We start from the raw sequence: 21042 nt of genomic DNA, 5'->3' as shown, positions 1-21042 counted from the left end.
TGACCTAGCTGATATATAACCAACTATGCTTGCTCCGGCAGGGAAAACGGGTGTCATTCTGCTGTGTACCAGGGAATTTAGGGATACTGGGAAATGAACAGGCTGATTGGGCTGCCAAGGAGGCCTGCAGAGGATAAGATGTCGCAAATTGTCCTATTCCCTTCCAGGCTGTCATTTCTGCATTATGTAGGAAGCTCATGCAGGTATGGGGTGAAGAATGGCTGGCAGTGAATGGCGATAATCTGTGGTTGGTGAAATTAACAATCCATCCGTGTCATTTCTCCTGCCAGTGGATAAGGCAGGATGAAGTGACCCTTACATGTCTTCACATCGGGCGCTATCCTCTTATACGTGGCTTCTTACTATAGCGAAAAAATCCCCCGTTTTGTGGCGCTTGTGGCATATAAATCACAGTATGCTGTATTTTAACAGAATGCACTTTTATACCGTGATGCAAGGGCAGAGTGACTAAAGTGTTATGATGTCTAGACTCCGGTCTAAGCTTTTAGGTTGGCAGTTTTAGTATGTTGAAGAGTGGCTGGGTCATCCTTTTATTCTTGTGGTCAGCCAGCCATGTCCATCTGATACATTGTTCTAACTCCTTGATCCCCTTCCTTCAGTTTCATTGTATTAAAATGGGCATGATGTTTCATGCTTCCATGTGGTACAGTTTTCGACATTGCATTCCTTTTAGTTTCCATGTTGTTTTAACCACCACCACTACACTCTCTCTCTCTCTCTCTCTCTCTCTCTCTCTCTCTCTCTCTCTCTCTTCCCCCCCCCCCCCCCCCCCCCCCACCAAACTGTTTCTCTGTTATCTGTCAGATACAGTAAACATGAATATCTGCAGGTTTTGTAAGTACAAATGAAATGGATGTGGAGGACAATGAAATGAGATGATCCTGACTCTGGAAACCAGTGGTTTCACTAGCACAACATAAGGCTGAGTACAAAAACACTGTAAAATTGTCCCAAAGGATCCAAATTGCAGATACATATACTTGAGGACAAAAGATTGCTAATGTTAAACATCAATATAACCACCACTCATCTGAAGGCAGATTTCAACAGGGCTTCTCAATGGTGTCTGGACATATTCAAAAATGTCATGCGTGTCCTGAGTTATTAAGAAGCATCCACAATGTGTTTTCAGAGTTAAATTAGTGACAGGGCTGCATTACACCAAATCTCCCCACGCGAAGTATCAAATGGGTTCAAGTTGGAGAATGTAGGAGGGCATGGTACTGGTTAGCCATGAGTGATACACTTGTTGAAATGCTATTTACCGGTACTTAATTTCATTTATCACTTCATAATTTATGCTTCACTTGCAGTGTTTTGAAATAAATGTAGCCACAGACATTAAAGTATTTGTAACATTGGCACAACCACACTTCTGCATATGTTGTATTGAGGAATCTGTCCTCAAATTGCTCCTTTAATTTATGCTTATGCTGTATAATTGTCTAACGCACATAATTTTTAATTCCTGTCTTGTGTTGGGAGTTCAACCTCTAGGAAGTACACTTGATGTCTTAAGTAGCTTATGTCTATTGACTTGGTTAATATCCTGTTGTATTTAGATGTAGAATGTGCTGGAGGGCTGGGGGGGGGGGGGGGGGGGGGGGGGAGAATGCAAATGGAGACTAACAATGAAATGCTGTTTAATTTTGCAGCGTTTTTAAAGAAATGTGCTTGCTAAGACAATAAGTTTTAAATTCCATCTACACCTGGTAGTCATTTACATTCAGAAATGCTTCTGAAATTTGTATCAATTCAGTTTTCCTTCAGATTTTTAATTCGGTTGTTTTCTTGGCCATAATAAATTTAAGTAACTTACTTATAAAGAGCTTGTTGGTGTCTTTCTTCTCATACAAAATAGGAACTGCTGGACTTTGATTAGACACAAATTTTCTGTGTTCCTACAGATACTATAGTATTAGTTCTTCTGTGCTTCATTCCTTATTCCTGCTGTTTTATTTATTTATATATATATTCACTTGGTATTGTAACTTTCAGCCAGATGAGGTAACGTACACTCTAGCAAAGTACTTCCAAGAAATGTGCTTAATGGAATATGAGCTGTGTTACCTAGCTCCATCTCGCCTGGCAGCAGCAGCTTTGTATCTTGCACTGAGGTAAGATATAAAATATTCTGGAAATGTCAGTTTGAATTCTTTTAATAATGGTTTCCCTCTTCCAAATGAAATCTGCTTATTGGGGTGCAAAATGTGTTCATATTTGTACTCCTAAAATAGCTGAAGCAAGCCTTTTTAGTCATTGCACCCAGAGCGCTTTGTGACAGGCAGAAGTTAATGCATTATACCCTGCTTGTGTTACAGAATGTTCCTGCAGACTGTATTTAGCTGTTCCATGAATTTGCTGCACCTTGTGACAGAAAGAAACGTGCCTGGTTTTTGTTATTGATGCCCTCGGCCCACTCAGCATTACTGTAAATTTTTTTGCTGAGATGCTCATCTTTAGGAGATATTAGTTCAAAATGTCTAGTAATCATTAGATGTCGTAGGATCTGATCGTGAACCTTTTTGCTCAAATCTGTATGAAACTATATAAGTCTCGGTTACTATCTATTGTTTAAAAAAACTTTTTTTATTTTTGTAATTACAGTTCTGGATCCAGAAGTGTCTACAATCCAACCCTGAAACCATTTTTCTGAATACGGAACGGAATGTTTGTTATTTGCACTTGAACAAAATGCACCTGCCTGAAATTTGCCTTTTCACGCACCAGTTTTTTTTCCTGGGAATTTAGACTTTGTAGCCATGAAAAATTGTTCTATGTGCTTGCCCATGACTAAAACTGATAGTGATCAAGAAGCTTATGACGTACTATAGCTTGACAATCAGACGGCATTCCATTTCGGTGGAACAGATAGAGCGGCAATTTGGGCAACGTATTTCCACAAGTGCTGGGGAAACTAGTTGGTGCAAGTGGCACATTGCACAGGCTACTGGACATCTGGAAGAATATCAACACGACCAGGCACTCTCAAGAGGTTCAAAAAGTGATTCATCCGGTCTAAGAGGCCCTTTCGGAGGAAGAGTTATTGTGCTGTGGTTTTGAAGGAAACACAAAAAATTCAAATGAAAGTTTGAATATGTGTGTGTGTGTGTGTGTGTGTGTGTGTGTGTGTGTGTGTGTGTGTGTGTGTGTGTGTGTGTGTGTTCGGAAGTTAACCCACAAGCATTTGCGTTACAGTGCAAAGACTGTGGAGAGTGCAACTTTCCTGGCAGTGAGCAGCTTCAATGAAGGGTATTCAGAAATTCTGAAGGCCATGACAATAGAAATTACCCTGGGGCTCTATTCGACACAGTTCACCAAGCATTCGGATGACCACCAGATTCAAGCGGCCAAAACGGCTTGTCACCGGCTGTAAAGAGCGGCTGTGGAGCAGTGCAGGACTGCCCAGATTGAGCAGAGTGCCCTCTATGAGGAAGAGGAAGGACTAGTTTATGGATCCAGAATAACAGATTGAAAATAAGTTGCATAATATTACATTTATATGTAGTGAAAACTTCAAATGCCTTTTTCTTCAAATGACTTCTTTTAAAAATCGCCTGGTATGGTAACTTCAAATCTAGTGAACTGATTGGCATGATTCTTTGTTTCTGATAAAGCTAACTAAATTGTCCAAGAGTTGTACCACTTTTAGTCCGATCCATAAACTATAAATATTTTTACTTGGCCGCCATTTTGTTTACTATGGTCCAAATAACTCAAGTGAGGTACAACTCTTAAAGAATCTTGTATACTTCGCTCATGTCAACTCAATTTTGATTCCAGACGAGCTGGCCGACCTGTGACATACCACATCTTGTCGAAAAAATTCCAGTTTGTAGAGGAAATGTCATTAAACATTTTGACCAAATTTGACATAGATACTCATAACACAACACGGGGAAAAATTCTCAAAGAACATGCTTCTTTTGAGCCAAAGATAGTAAAATCTGCAATAAAAATTGCCTTTAAGGGGAGGTTTACTATGTCAGCATGATAACTACATAAACTGGTAGGCTAAGTATCTCTTCCTTGAATTTACCAGAGGACTACCCATTCACATGCTGAACCTTAAACATTCTAGCTTATCCATATGATGTTCCAACAAGACTTCTTTTTATAAGACTGTAGACTGTTTTTCCCAAATATTTTAATATTTTCTTGTCTTCTGGTGTCTTTTATTTAACCATGGGATTTTATCATGTCTTCCTTAATCACCTTAGAAGAGTCCTATAACTACACCAAATGATAAGTCCCAATTGTATTTAGTGTCTAGACAAAACAAGTATCTAAGTGAATTGTTACACGGTCAGAGCATATGTTTCTTCAGTGTGCACGTTTAAATTGTGCTTATACTCTGCCAGATAGGCTTATGTGAAAAATATACAGCTCAAAAGAATTACGAGAAAGTCTACCAATGTACAGTATGTTAAATCTGTTCAGATGCAGGTGGTACCTGTGGTCGTATCGCATGGATTGATAGTCAATTTCAGTATAGGCGAGAACTAAAATAATTAGCCATCTATTGCTTGTGTTATGCATTAGTGTCAGATGACCCCTCAGGACATGATTACTTGAGTCTGTTTCTAGTGAAATACACTGCTTGCAATAATTATTTATGGACATTGTACAAAGTGTGAAACACCTGAATCAAGGCTGATTAATTTATGAGTAGGGGAGTGAGCATGGACCAGTTCAGCCTATTGGGGATGGGGGGGTCTCAGGAAATGAACTGTTGCTGCAGCAGTTGTCTCAGGAACCCTGGAGAGTGTGCATCACTTGCAGTGTGAGTGCGTGTCATTGGCCTCGGTCGAAAAGTGGGAGAGGCGAAAATGGAGGAGCACTGGGAGCAGCATTATGCGATTAACTTATGCGTGTGACTGAACAAAACCACCACGGAGACTCACGGTGTGATTCAAGAGGCCTTTAAGGAATCAGCTATGTCCTGTGCAATGGTTTTCATGTGGCACAAATGTTTCAAAGATGGACGCGGGAATGTTGAAGACAGAGGCCATCATCAAGCCTACCAGATCAAAATGTGGAGTGTGTGGGAACTTTCAAACAATGACCGTCGTCTTGGTACTAGATTAACTGACTGAGTCCCAGCGCATCGGCAGAGTATGGTGTGGAGGATTATGATGGAGAATTTGATTATGCGAAGTGTGTGCCAAACTGCTGCCAAAAGTTGTCGGTGGATCAGAAGAAACAGCACACAACTCTTTGCCAGGAAATGCACCAACGGTTGGATGTTGATTCGAACCTTATTGGGAAAGTGGCTACTAGTGATGAGACCTGGGGTCTAAAAGTCCGATCCTAAGTCGAAGCATCAAAGCTCAGAATGGCACAATGCTTCCTTGCTGAATCCCAAGAAAGCTCGCATGCACACATTTTCTTCTTGAACCATGACTCAAGTTGTCAACAAACCAGTGTGCAAGCTGGTGGTTACTTCAAATGGTGTGAGCTATGTTTACATGGAATGGACTGGATCCTCTGATCCAACTGAAGTGATTGTTGAGTGGAAATGATTAAGTTCAGCTTCTTGGAGACCATTTACAACCATTCATGGACTAATGTTGCTAAACAGTGGAATTTTTATGGATGATAGCGCACCATGTCACCAGGTGACAATTGTTCATGATTGATTTTAAGGATATTCTGAACAATTGCAGTGAACGATTTGGCCACATAATTTGTCCATGAATCCCATCGAATATTTATGGGACGTGACAGGGAGGTCAGTTTGTGCACAAAATCTTGCACCAGCTGAACTTTCGGAATTATTGTTAGCTATAGGGGCAGCATGGACAACATGACTCCTTATTTCTTCAAGGAAGAGCCATCTCGATTTGCTGCACTATGCAGGGCAAAAGGAGATTAGACATGATATTAGGTCATGTCCTGTAATCACATAAGGGTATTGAGAGGACTGCTCAAGGGATTTGTGATAAGAATGCTATTATTATTGAAGTATTTAGGAATAAAGAAGACTACTCGACTAAAGGTTGAAGTGCTGTGTTGTGGAGAAGCACACGTGCTTGCCTGCTCCCCTACATTGGGCTCAGTCCAGTGATCACAACTTTTTTCCCCCCTACATAATTTCTTACTATTGACCAGAACTTTCCTTGATGTTATGTCCTGTGTGATGGAGGGTAGACAACAGTCTGCAGTTGTTTGCTGATGATGCTGTGGTGTATAGGAAGTTGAGTGACTAAGAGGATACAAGATGACTAAAACAAAATTTCTAGTTCGTGTGATGAATGGCAGGTAACCCTAAATATAGGAAAAACATGAATGTGGATGAATAGGAAAAACAAACCCATGTTTGCATACAGCATTAGCACATGTCCTCCTTAATTCATGTTTTTTTAAATGTCTGGGTGTGTCATTGCAAAGCTATAAGAACTGCAAGGAGCATGTGAGGATTGTGGTAGATAAGGTGAATAGTCAAATTCAGTTTATTGGGAAAGTGTGGTTCATCTGTAAAGAAGACAGCATATATGATGCTACTGCCACCTATTCTTTGATACTGCTAATGTTTGGTATTCACACCAGAGCAGATTAAAGGCAAACATGGCAGCAGTTCATAAGTGGATTGCTAAATTAGACACCGGTAGGTTCAAACATGTAGGTATTACAGAGATGGTAAAGGAACTCAAATGGGGGGGGTCCCTGGAGGGTAGGCAACATTCTTTTCAAGTAAACACTGTTCAGAAAATTTGAAGAACTGGCGTTTGAAGTGGACTGCAGAAAGAGTCTGCTGCTACCAACACAACTTTTGCATAAGGATCACTGATATAAGATATGATAAATTAGAACTTAGGCATATAGACAGTTTTTTTATTTTTTATTTTTTTCTCTCTCCCCCCCCCCCCCCCCCCCCTTGATCTATTTGCGACTGGAGCATGTAGTGTCCAGTAATGGCACAGGGTGTCCTCCACTGCACACCGTACAGTGGTTTGTAGAGTATGTATGTATGTATGTATGTATATGTGGAAGCTTTCTCCTCAGCAGGTATGTGTGCCGTTAGTCTGCCATGCATGGCCACCAATCCTATGCCTCCTTCGATGATTCCTTTGCTCACCAGTATGGGGTGCGTCCATCTTCTGTTACCTGGTGGAATCCACTTTCGGCACTTGCTCCAGGAGCTTAACTTCACACTACCTGCAACTTTCCTGGTGGGTGTGAACCCTTCACCACCTTGGCTCCACGAAGCAGACCTTGTTGACCTTGGCTTTCATTTGCTTCCTAAGGACACTCCTCCAGCCTTGCTATATCGCCTTCAGTTTAAGTGTTCGTATGGTACTTCACAGTAGCATGTTTGGGTACACTGATGGTTCTTGGGCTGGCCATGGTGTTAGGTGTGCCTTTTGTCATTGGCGCCCATGTCTTCCGATATGTGCTTCCAGCACACTGCTCAGTTTTTACAGCTGAGCTCTTCGCCCTGTATCAGGCCACTTAGTACATCCAGCGACACAGATTTTTCAATTCTGCCCTCTGCTCACACTCCCAGTACTCTTAAAGTGCAACAAACCCAGGAAAACTATCACTTGCTCACTCCTGATGGAGCCACTGTAATGTTCGTGGGTTCCTTGTCATGTTGCTCTGCTGCTGCAAAGGTTGCAGTCCTCGTACCTCAGCCCACTAGTTTCTGTATTTGCTCTAATGATCTGTGTTGCCATCTTGTCAGGTGGTGGTGTCCCTTTGGCATCGCCATTGATCCTCCATTCATGGGATTAAACTCGGGATTATTAAGCCTCTCTCAGTGGCTTGGATGACCTGCTTTCAGCCCTCCCTCCAGGATGGCATTTTAACTAGGTTGCATATTGGGCACTACCTTTTTAGCCATCGTCAATTGGTAAGTGGCACTGCTCACCACTTTGTACACATTAAGCCGAGTTTTAAGTGTCCGTCACTTCTTGATGGAATGCCCCTTTTATTTAATTTTTTTATTATTTTTTTTTAAACGTTTATGGTCCCAGTTTTAGCAAATGACATGCAGGCTGTCGACTGTGTTCTAATTTTTATCCATCAAAGCCATTTGTTTGTTTTGGCCCTCCGCTTCTGTATGGTGTTTTTCGTAGCCCTTTCTCCACGTCCCAGTTTTTAGCTGTCTTCTTATGTCTGTTTTCATGTTCTTCAGTGTCTTATTCTACACATCTTCCAAATTCAGTCTCAGCTACTTCATATTTATTTCAGTGGATGTAGTCTCTTTCAAAAATCAGTATTGGGTGATATTTAACTTGTCCAATTGCATAGTCAGTATAAATTTCACTCTACTAATTCCATAACATGTTCTACTGTAGAAGTGGAATGGGTAAGGAAAGTCTAGTTCAGTTAACTTTAATACAGAGTATTGACAGTTCCTTAATGACACTAGTGGCCAGAACTTCTAGTAATTGTTCCATTCCCTCTGTGATGAAACGCAACACAGTGCTGTGCTCATTGTCAAGCACATACTTGGACAAGATTTTTGTCAGTAAATGGCTGGTTTTCCATTTTGTGGATGTGCAGTGTTTGTGAAACTGTAAGAGATGTTTTGCTGTTAGAATTGTACTCAAATTCTTGATTACTGGTCCATGCATTGTGAAATGTAGATCTTATGCCTTCATTATTTTATAAACCCAATTAAATTTCCATTTTTGTCTCTTAATTAAAATAGTGCTGGTGTATTTCATATTACTTCATTTATAAATATTTAAGTGTTCATGTAAAGCAGATGTATGATTGTCAGTTGCTCAGATGAGTGTATATAGAATGATTAAAATGTTAGTCATTAACCTCCTTTCTTCCAGGTTGAGGAGCAAGACTGATACTTCCAATGTGTGGTCAGAAACGCTAATCTACTACTCACAATACAAACTAAAAGACATTGCAGATATTGCGAAAAAAATTGCATTTGCAGTCATGAACATTGAAAGTTCTAAATATCAGGTATGTTACTGTTCCATATTTTGGTATGTAAATAGTGTTCTCATAGCATTGGTAGTTATCTGAGCCCTGGTAAAGAATGTTTTATTTTATAATTTATTGTAGTATATTAAGCTATTTAACCACACGGCAATTGCTAAATTTAAAGCATTTTTTGGAAAAGGGAAAGAGAGGGGGATGAGAACAAGGCAAGAATAATAGATGCAAACTCCGGAAGGGGTTGTAAGTACAGTGGTTTGGTGTAGTACAAGATAAAGTTGACACATTGTGTCAGGATTAAGTGTGGTAGTTACTAGAAAAAACTGGGTGCAGCATTTTCAAGGGAGGTTGACAGCTATCTCTCTCCTGAGATTATAATTTCACTTAAATGTCAGGACTGTTTTAAAAAAGGCATTATAAATTGATGGGCTCAATAAAATGTTGGTAATATTAATTGAGCAATACCTGCATAACTTGATATACATGAACTGGTAAGAAGTATTGAAAAAATTTTGAGCAACATTTTGGTTTTGTTGTAATTAAAATGCTTAGGAATAAGTGATAGTGTTGCTGGTGCTAGTATTTGCAGAACATACTGAATCACTCTGCAGTAATAGAACAATTCAGGGAGTTAGTGGCCTCAAAGTGACCATGCACGGGCAACTAGCAACTCTGTAATGAACCAGAACGCAGGACACACTAATGCATAAAAGCTTGGGAGCTTTTAGAACTATGTGTAATCTTCAGTTAATGCATCATGCCTTGTGTGCCATTAACACTGCTATATTTCTCTTAATTTTCAGGCATTGTACCAAAAGTACTCCAGAAGCAAGTACCTGAAAGTGAGCACCCTTCCTGAGGTATCACCTGTTAACCTGAAGAGGATGACTAAACTTCTGTGATTTAGTTTTAAGGCACTACTCTGCTTTAATCCATAGTTTCTATGATTTTGTATGAAGTAACATAATGAACATTTTATATGATTGACTCCGAAATGATGAAACAAATTTCTGTCAACTTTGTACTGCGTGTAAATGTGTAAATGTAATATTTGGAATAGCGTGTGTGTGGTAATGTGAACTTTCTAACAGTGTAGTTTTATAATTTTAGAAAACTACTTTGTCTCAGCCCAGTGTATTTGTGACCTTATTTTACTGTACAGTCTGTAATAAATAAAGTACGAACTAGAGAATTGGCATTAAATACTTTCATCCCAGCTCTGACAAAAGGAACTGAAAAATCTTAAACTTGAACAAAGGCCAGTGAGAAAGTTCATGGAAATGAGTCTGAGTTCCAGAAAATATTCATAGATCATTATTAACTGTAAATTTTTCTCCCACCAACACTGCTTATTGGCAGTGTTCCGGTCAGTAACGGAGGAAATATAGCTTTGGTATTGAAAGAAACTTATTTTTGCTATTTGATCATAGACTGAACAATACTATAATCTAAAATCTCAGTATTATTTCTAGTAGCCAGAAGACCTCTTCCTTAAAATTTAATAACTCCCATGGAGGCCCGGGAAAAGAATAGGCCTCCGGTATGTTCTGCCAGTCGTAAAAGGCAACGAAAAGGAAAAAACCACTAATAGGGCTAACCCCCCCCCCCCCTTTTAGTGTGATCAGTTGGTTCAGGACACAACTAAATAAGCCTTGGACAAGCGCCATCATGGACAGGAACGACGCTTGAACCCTATGTCCGCCCACAATGGTAACGACACTGCTAGCCAACTGGAAAATGATTTAAATCCAAATAGAGGTGTTTTGCAGGATATGCTTCCTACAACCACCCTAGAAGGAAAACAAAGACAGAGGATGAGATGGTAAGATGGAGTTAAGACACCTCATGTTCTGTTATTACCAAGCAACAAACCTAGGAACCAACACAACTGGATACAGATCACAAGTATACACAACATTTATTACCAGATGCCCAGAATTAAAATTTTTAACAGAACGACGACTAGCTGATCAGATTGGTGGTGGTGGTGGTGGTGGTGGTGGTGGTGGTGGTGGTGGTGGTGGTGGTGGTGGTGGTCGTCTTCAGTCCTGAGACTGGTTTGATGCAGCTCTCCATGCTACTCTATCCTGTGCAAGTTTCTTCATCTCCCAGTACATACTACAAGCTACATCTTCATGAATCTGTTTAGTGTATTTATCTCTTGGTCTCCCTCTAAGATTTTTACCCTCCACGTTGCCCTCCAATGCTAAATTTGTGATCCCTTGATGCCTTGGAACATGTCCTACCGACCGGTCCCTTCTTTTTGTCAAGTTGTGTCACAAACTCCTCTTCTCCCCAATTCTATTCAATACCTCCTCATTAGTTACGTGATCTATCCATCTAATCTTCAGCATTCTTCTGTAGCACCACATTTAGAAAGCTTCTATTCTCTTCTTGCCCAAACTATTTTGTCGTCCATGTTTCACTTCCGTACATAGCTACACTCCATACAAATACTTTCAGAAACGACTTCCTGACACTTAAATCTGTACTCGATGTTAACAATTTCTCTTCTTCAGAAACTCTTTCCTTGCCATTGCCAGTCTACATTTTATATCATCTCTACTTCGACTATCATCAGTTATTTTGCTCCCCAAATAGCAAAACTCCTTTACTACTTTAAGTGTCTCATTTCCTAATCTAATTCCCTCAGCATCACCCGACTTAGTTCGACTACATTCCATTATCCTCGTTTTGCTTTTGTTGATGTTCATCTTACATCCTCCTTTCAAGACACTGTCCATTCCATTCAACTGCTCTTCCAAGTCCCTTGCTGTCTCTGACAGAATGACAATGTCATCGGCGAACCTCAAAGTTTTCATTTCTTCTCCATGGATTTTAATACCTACTCCGAATTTTTCTTTTGTTTCCTTTACTGCTTGCTCAATATACAGATTGAATAACATCGGGGAGAGGCTACAACCCTGTCTCACTCCCTTCTCAACCACTGCTTCCCTTTCATGTCCCTCGACTCTTATAACTGCCATCTGGTTTCTGTACAAATTGTAAATAGCCTTTCGCTCCCTGTATTTTACCCCTGCCACCTTCAGAATTTGAAAGAGAGTATTCCAGTCAACATTGTCAAAATCTTTCTCTAAGTCTACAAATGCTAGAAACATAGGTTTGCCTTTTCTTAATCTTTCTTGTAAGATAAGTCGTAAGGTTAGTATTGCCTCACATGTCCCAACATTTCTACGGAAGCCAAACTGATCTTCCCCGAGGTCCGCTTCTACCAGTTTTTCCATTCGTCTGTAAAGAATTTGCATTAGTATTTTGCAGCTGTGACTTATTAAACTAATAGTCTGGTAATTTTCACATCTGTCAACACCTGCTTTCTTTGGGATTGGAATTATTATATTCTTCTTGAAGTCTGAGGGTATTTGGACTGTCTCATACACCTTGCTCACCAGATGGTAGAGTTTTGTCAGGACTGGCTCTCCCAAGGCTGTCAGTAGTTCTAAAGGAATGTTGTCTACTCCCGGTGCCTTGTTTCGACTCAGGTCTTTCAGTGCTCTGTCAAACTCTTCACGTAGTATCTTGTCTCCCATTTCGTCTTCATCTACATCCTCTTCCATTTCCGTAATATTGTCCTCAAGTACATCGCCCTTGTATAAACCCTCTATATATTCCTTCCACCTTTCTGCTCTCCCCTCTTTGCTTAGAACTGGGTTTCCATCTGAGCTCTTGATATTCACATATCCGTGTAATAATAAAAAATAACAGGATACCCCAGTCAGAATTAGAAAACATCAAACAACAAGTACAGCAAATACTGGAACAAAATAATGTGAAATCAGAAGAAGAAGAAAATACAGTAATGGACTCACACATCCCAGAGCAAACAAAGAACAACACGCATCAATTAAACAGTCAGAGGAAAACGAAATCTTAAGACCAGAACAAGTACAAATAGAACACGAAGTGACACATGTTAGATATAGAAGAAAAATTTCAGCTGACATATATTGAATACAAAGACACAAACACAGACATTAGACCATTCTTGCATAGACCGCCAAATAACCCAAAAGTCGAAACAACAACAATAAAAACTGTCAACACAATCATACACAACAAAATAAATGAAAACACAACTATGGAAGAGTTACAACTACTGGTTTATATAGGAGCACTCACTACACTAAATATACACACTAGGCAGAGATCAGAACCAACCAACACACAGAAGAAACCCACAAAACCAGCATGGCAACACAGGCTACAGATCAGAATAGAAAAACTGAGAAGACATTGGACAGCTAACACAATTTATAAGACTTCAAATGTCAGAAAACAAACTAAAAAGGTTAGGTAAAATCTCGCAACAAGAAGCGATACAGCAATTACATGAAAAGGAGCAGAAATTACAAGCATTGGCAAAAAGACTTAGAAGATACAAAAAAAAGTGAAAATAGAAGGAAACAAAACCAAACATTCAACACAAACCAGAAGAAATTTTACCAGACAATAGATAACACACAAATTAAAATAGACAATCCACCAAACATAACAGACATGGAACACTTCTGGAGCAACATATGGGCAAACCCGGTACAACATAACAGGCATGCACGGTGGATAGAAGCAGAAACAGACACATACAAGATGATACCAAAAATGCCTGAAGTGATAATTTTGCAACATGAAGTCACCAAAGCAATTAATTCCACTCACAATTGGAAAGCCCCTGGAAAAGATAAAATAGCAAATTTCTGGCTAAAGAAGTTCACCTCAACACATTCACATCCAACTAAATTATTTAACAGTTACATTGCAGACCCATACACATTCCCTGATACACAAATCTTACATGAAACCTAAAGATCAAGCAGACACAGCAAACCCAGCTAAATACCACCCCATAACATGCCTACCAACAATATACAAAATATTAACTTCAGTCATTACACAGAAATTAATGACACATACAACACACAACAAAATTATAAATGAAGAACAAAAAGGCTGTTACAAAGGAGCACGAGGATGTAAAGAGCAACTGATAATGGATGCAGAGGTGACATATCAAGCTAAAACTAAACAAAGGTCGCTACACTATGTATACATTGATTACCGAAAAGCTTTTGATAGTGTACCCCACTCATGGTTACTACAAATATTGGAAATATACAAAATAGATCCTAAATTGATACAGTTTCTAAACATAGTAATGAAAAATTGGAAAACCACACTTAATATCCAAACAAATTTAAATAATATCACATCACAGCCAATACAGATTAAGTATGGAATATACCAAGGAGACTCATTAAGTCCTTTCTGGTTCTGCCTTGCTCTGAACCCACAATCCAACATGCTAAATAATACAAATTATGGATATAATATTACTGGAACATACCCACACAAAATCACACATTTGCTATACATGAATGATATAAAACTACTGGCAGCAACAACTCAACCAATTACTAAAGATAACAGAAGTATTCAGCAATGATATAAATATGGCTTTTGGAACAGACAAATGTAAGAAAAATAGCATAGTCAAGGAAAACACACCAAACAAGAAGATTACATATTGGATAACCACAGCGACTGCATAGAAGCGATGGAAAAAACAGATGCCTATAAATATCTAGGATACAGACAAAAAATAGGAATAGATAATACAAATATTAAAGAAGAACTAAAGAAAAATATAGACAAAGACTAACAAAAATACTGAAAACAGAATTGACAGCAAGAAACAAAACAAAAGCTATAAATACTTATGCTATACCAATATTGGCCTACTCATTTGGAATGGTAAAATGGAGTAACACAGACCTAGAAGCACTCAATACACTTACATGATCACAATGCCACAAATATAGAATACATCACATACATTCAGCAACAGAAAGATTCACATTAAGCAGAAAGGAAGGAGGAAAGGGATTTATCGACAAAAAAAACCTATATTATGGACAGGTAGACAATTTAAGAAAATTCTTTCTAAAACGAGCAGAAACTAGCAAAATACACAAAGCAATCACTAATATAAGTACATCGGCTACACCATTGCAATTTCATAACGACTTCTACAACCCTTTAGATCACATGACATCAACAGATACAAAGAAAGCAAATTGGAAAAAGAAAACACTACATGGCAAGCACCCGTATCATCTAACACAGCCACACATAAATCAAGATGCACCCAACACATGGCTAAGAAAAGGCAATATATACAGTGAGACGGAAGGATTCATAATTGCAATACAGGATCAAACAATAAACACCAGATATTACAGCAAGCATATTATTAAAGATCCCAATACCACAACAGATAAATGCAGACTTTGCAAACGACAAATAGAAACAGTAGATCACATCACAAGTGGATGTACAATACTAGCAAATACAGAATACCGCAGAAGACATGACAATGTAGCAAAAATAATACAACAACAACTTGCCATACAACATAAACTAATAAAATACGTTCTCACATACAAGTATGCATCACAAAATGTACTGGAGAATGATGAATACAAATTATACTGGAACAGAACCATTATAACAGATAAAACAACACCACATAACAAACCTGACATCATACTCACCAATAAAAAGAAGAGATTAACACAACTAATTGAAATATCCATACCCAATACAACAAATATACAGAAGAAAACAGGAGAAAAAATTGAAAAATACATTCAACTGGCTGAGGAAGTCAAGCACATGTGGCATCAGGATAAAGTTGACATTATACCAATTATACTATCAACTACAGGAGTCATACCACACAATATCCACCAGTACATCAACGCAATACAGCTACATCCAAACGTATATATACAACTACAGAAATCTGTAATTATTTATGCATGTGCAATTACCCGAAAGTTCCTAAATGCAATGTAACATATACCGTACAGTTAAAAGGAAGTCACACTTGATCAAGGTCTGTGTCACTTTCCATTTTTAACCAGACGTAACGTCTGAGAAAGGAAAGAAATAATAATAATAATAGTAGGCATGTGGTATGGTAAGGAAATTATATAGGTGGAGCATAGATGAATGGGAATCATTATAGTGACAGTATGGGCAGCAAAAGGGGAAATTCACTAATATAAACAACATTGATGAAGGACAGATTGTTATGGGCTAGTGTCTGGAACAAGTATCTTGGTAACTGTGAAGCTGATTGGTTGTTGATGTTCTGTTGTTATCATCTACGTGAAATTTCTGTAAGTGATTGAAGGATGGTGAGGATAAGCCAAGATGATGATGGGTGTCCAATCCTCATCACAGTATGTGGGCTTCAGAAGCTTGCCTGCTCCTCAGAATGGAATAGGTGGTGATCTATGGCAGATATGATGAGAGTAGACTGTTGGTCCAGGCACCAGTGATCCTGAGTAAACTGGTCAGTGCATGTTGTTGAACATGGGGCTATGCAGCAGCTGACCCCTGTGTATTCCCATGTAGACTCAATGACACCCAATTAAGACTGCAGTGCATACAGTCATCCAGGCAAATCTATGTATTGCAGAATTCCTGTTGTATTTTGTTCAAAAAGTGGACAAACATTTCAAACAAGTGGTCATCTTTCAGCTCACCATTTTCACCACCACCCCTCCCCTCCCCTCCTCCAGGGACTCACCGCTCTTCAGTGAGAATGTGCTCGGCGACCACGGGGCTCAAGCCCTTGCAGCACTGCTTCTCTTTCTGTGCTGCTTGTCTCCTCTTCTACTGTTCTTTTCCCCTCTCTTGAGGATATGTCTCGTGCCTCCATGGGATCCTGAAGCTCATTTGCGTTGGTTTGTGCTGCTCTCTCCCTGTGCCACTCTCTCTCTGTCTCTTCCTTTCCTTCACCTCCCTGCGTGTGCCTGACTGCCACCCATGCGTTTTATGCGTAGCAGGAGACTGGGTAATGGGCCCCAGAATGACATGTAGGGCCCGTATGTACCTCCTGGTACTGACCAGGCCCAGGGAGGGGTGATTGCCTGCACTGTTACCTTTCTCCCCTGCCCATTGGTCTCTCTGTCTGTCGTTTGGGAGGCGTGACCTAAGGTGAGGACAATCACCTAAGGCAGGGGGCTCCCCTTTGGAGGGCCCCTGGCTGGAAGGAGTGTGCCATTGGGGACACTGGCAATTGTGGGGGACTTCTTCCCAATGACTGATTTTTCCATCTCTTTCTCAGTGCTTCACATAAAAGAAAGTGGAATGAGGCTCCTGCCTCAATGTCTCTTCCTGTTGCGCCTCGATATCTAGTCGTCTCACATTTAAACAAAAACCAGACTTTTGCTACTGTTAACCCCTTTGTTATACAGGAAGGTGTGGATTGCATCACCGACCCTGTGAAGTCATGCTCTTGTCTCCGCAATGGAACTCTGCTTTTGGAAATTGATAGTGCTCTTCAGGCCCAGAAACTAGTTAAGGCCCAAATCCTCCACAATATCCTATAAAAGTGGAGGCTTACAGGACACTTAACTTGTCCTGTGGGATTGTCTATACGTGGCTGTTGGATGGTTTAATGGAGGACGAAGTAATTAATTATCTATTGGATCAGGGCATTTCTGCTGTTTGAGTTATGAAGAAGGAAGCTGCCAATTTGGTGCTCACTCGTACGTTGTTCCTGACTTTCGATCAGTTAATGCTTCCTACCAAGATAAAGCCAGGCTATGAAGTCATTTCTTACATTCCCAATCCATTGCAGTGTTATATCTGCCACTAGTTTAATCATACCAGCACGTCATGTAAAAACACACCTTTCCCCTGCTGCATCAATTGTAATCGAGGACATGCTGCTGCTGCTGCTTCTCCTCATTCTTGTCCCGTCAGTCAGGACAAGCGGGCTGTTCAGGAGATAAGGGTGAAGGAAAAGGTAGCTTTTCCTGTAGCCCGGAAACTGTTGGTGAGCTGTAAACCGAATGTCCCTTCATCAGGAAGCGACAGCACCATGTTAGCCTCTTCCTGTCGCACAAAAAACATAGCTATGCTAACTTGTGAGTTAGAGTTCAGTTTGATGGTGACAGTCACCTCGCCTTAAAGCTGACACTCTCTCCCACTTCCTGGGTTGTAGATTCTTCTACCTGCTCTTCACCCTCACTGGTGAAGACTGTTGCAACGCAGCCAGCGAACCGTCAATTCAAAAAGGATTATTCCCGAAATGATTTCTTGCATACCACGAGTTTGCAGCTGTCATCCAAAGGCAAACAGTCTTCTCCCTCTCAACTCGTCGGCCCTCTCGACTCGTTGGCTCTCTCGACTTGTCAGTTCTCTTAGACCCGTCAGTCCATTTCAACTGACTGACACCGGGGAAGCTCCATTGACCCCTCTGAGTTAATGGACGAAGATCCTCCACCTGTGGTTTCCAGTGGCCGTCCTCCCTCGATGGCTCGCCCTATGTGACCATCGAGGTGAGTGTTTCTTATTCCTTCACCAGCGTTCCTAAATTTTTATGGACCTCTTACAATGGAATATCCATCGCCTTTGGTCTAACAGGGCGGACCTCCAGCTGCTCCTGCGATCACAATGCCCACTTGTAGTCTGTCCCCAAGAAACCAAGCTATGTCCTCAAGACCATGTTGCTCTTTTCCATTTCACTTCGCTGCAGGTGAACCTTCCCCTTACAGCAGGGATTCCTGCTCATGGTGGGGTCATGCTGCTTATATGAGATGATGTTTTGTCATTGTCCTATCCCCTTGCACACCCGCCTGCAAGCTGTTGCTGCCCGTGTTTTCCTTCCCGAATTTATCTTTTCCCTCTGCACCATTTATATCCCTTCATCTTCTGCTGTCACTAGGGCAGACCTGATGCAGCTTGTTGCTCAGCTTTCTCCACCCTTTCTGCTCCTCAGTGACACAAAAGCCCATCATCCTCTTTGACGCTCCTTTCGCCTGCCCGAGAGGTTCTCTTTTTGGCTTTTGTGCTCTTTCCGATACTTACTCGAGTGACCACTTCTCTTGTGTGACTCGCCGGTACAGTCGTACTCTGCCACAGTGGCCTGCTCATTGGAAATTCTCTCTTGCTGACTGGAGGCTCTATTCCTCCTTGGTAGACTTTGACGAATGGCCATTTCCCAGCTGTGATGATCAGGTCAAGCACCTCGTGGACATTATTCTCTTGGCTGTTGAATCCTCTGTCCGCCCTACTCCTACTCCTACTCCTACTCCTACTCTTACTCCTCCCCGTTGGGTCGTGGTCCCTTGGTGGACTGTGGAGTACAGCAATGCGATTCATGCCCGACGACATGTGCTTTGTGTCTTTCACAGTTAATGAACTGCATCCACTACAAGCAACTACGTGCGTGGTGCCATTGCACTATCAAGGAAACCAAGAAAGCATGCTGTTTTTCCTTCACCAGCTCGTTCAACAGTTTTACTCCAGCCTCTCTCATTTGGGGTGGCCTGCACCAGCTTTCCGGGACTACTGCCCACTCCCTAATCCCCGGGCTGACTGTGGCGGGAAACATCATAGTTGACCCTGTTGATGTTTCCAATGCTTTGGGCTGGTACTTTGCAGAAGTTTAAAGCTCCACCCACTACCATCCTGCCTTCCTTTCTTGGAAACAGGCAGAGGCGGCTTGCACAATCTCTTTGAATCGAGAATGCTACAATACTCCCTTTACTATGAGGGAGCTCAAGCATGCTCTCTCCTCATCCAGGTCTTCTGCTCCTGGGCCTGATACAATCCATGTCCTCATGCTGCAGAATCTTCCTGCTGTGGGAAAACGCTTTCTCCTCAATACCTACAACCGTGTATGGACTGACAGTGTATTTCCCACTCTTTGGCATGAAGCTACTATCATTCGTCTAAGTAAACCTGGTAGAGATAAATATCTTCCTTCCAGCTATCATCCAATTTCCCTTACCATCTGCGTTTGTAATGTGATGGAACACATGATCAATGGTTGATTAGTGTGGTGGCTGAAGTCACACCATCTTCTCACTAACACTCATTGTGGGTTCCAAAAGTGCTGCTCAGCAGTTGATCATCTCGTCACCCTGTCGGTGTTCGTCATGAATAATTTTCTGCAGAACCGTCAAACGGTGTCCGTGTTCTTTGATTTGGAGAAAGCCTATGATACCTGCTGGCAGACAGGCATTCTACGTACTGCACGCACATGGGGCCTTCGCAGTCATCTTCCCACTTTAATCTGTGAATTTTTAACAGACAGAGTTTTATGGGTATGTGTGGGTTCCTCCTTATCCCACATGTTTTTGCAGGAGAACGGGATGCCTCAGGACTCCGTATTGAGTGTCGTCCTCTTCACCATAACCATCAACCCAATTATGGACTGCCTTCCAGCAGGCATTTCCGCCTCTCTTTCTGTTGGCGACTCTGCTATTTATTGTAGCTACCAGTGGATGTGTTTCCTGCAACGCTGTCTTCACCGTCGTCTGGACCATCTCTATTCATGGAATGTAATAAGTGGTTTCCTCTTTTCTGCTACCAATCAGTTTGCGTCAACTTCTGGTGGTAAAAGGCGTTTCTTTCATCACCCTTAAGACTGGACCAAAATGCTCCCCTGTTCATGAATGCAACGAAGTTCTTAGGGCTTACATTCAATAGGAAACTCAGTTGGTCTCCCACATGTCCTACACTGCACCCAGTCCCTCAATGTCCTTCGTGTATTGAGTTGTACCTCTTAGGGAGCTGACTGGGCTGTTCTCCCGCACCTCTATCAATCTCTTGCCTGCTTCAGGTTGGATTATGGATGCAGTGTCTTCTCCTCTGCATGGCCGTCTGTCTGTCTTATGCTGTCTAAATACAATCCACCATTTGGGGATCCATCTCATCACTGATGCCTTCCATACTAGCCCAGTCCATACGCAGAAGGCAGTGAACTACAACTCTCATATCAGCGCGACATCATACTCAGTAGGTATGCATGTCGGCTTTCTTCCATCCCAGCCCACCCAACTTTTGACCCTTTTTTTTAATGACATTCTTGACTGCCAATATGAGATGTACATTTCTTCTCTGCGGCCTCCCGGCGTCCTCTTTCATCACCTGCTTCAGCAGCTGCAGTTCACACTACCTGCCACCTTCCGAATGGGTGAGAGCCCCTTACCACCTTGGCTTCAGGCACACGTTTGTGTTCATTTTGACCTCAGCTCATTCCCAAAGGATTCAACTCCCGAGCTGACCCATCGCTGCAAATTT

General features: G+C 41.2%; 1 protein-coding gene across 1 annotated transcript in view; it reads left to right on the top strand.

Moving 5' to 3' along the window:
* LOC126272743 (G2/mitotic-specific cyclin-B-like) overlaps positions 1–10117 on the top strand; it is a 35592-nt gene extending 25475 nt beyond the window's left edge. The window contains exons 6-8 of the mRNA XM_049975801.1: positions 2020–2138; positions 8811–8949; positions 9729–10117. Of these exons, the coding sequence (XP_049831758.1) occupies positions 2020–2138; positions 8811–8949; positions 9729–9827 (357 nt within the window). The 3' untranslated portion in view covers positions 9828–10117. The remainder of the gene's footprint in view (positions 1–2019; positions 2139–8810; positions 8950–9728) is intronic.
* Positions 10118–21042: the final 10925 nt, after the last annotated feature.

This window comes from Schistocerca gregaria, chromosome 5 (assembly GCF_023897955.1).
Source record: "Schistocerca gregaria isolate iqSchGreg1 chromosome 5, iqSchGreg1.2, whole genome shotgun sequence".
Classification (NCBI taxonomy): Eukaryota; Metazoa; Arthropoda; class Insecta; order Orthoptera; family Acrididae; genus Schistocerca; species Schistocerca gregaria.
Note: the sequence above shows the minus strand (reverse complement) of the source record. Positions and strands in the feature narration are given on the sequence as shown.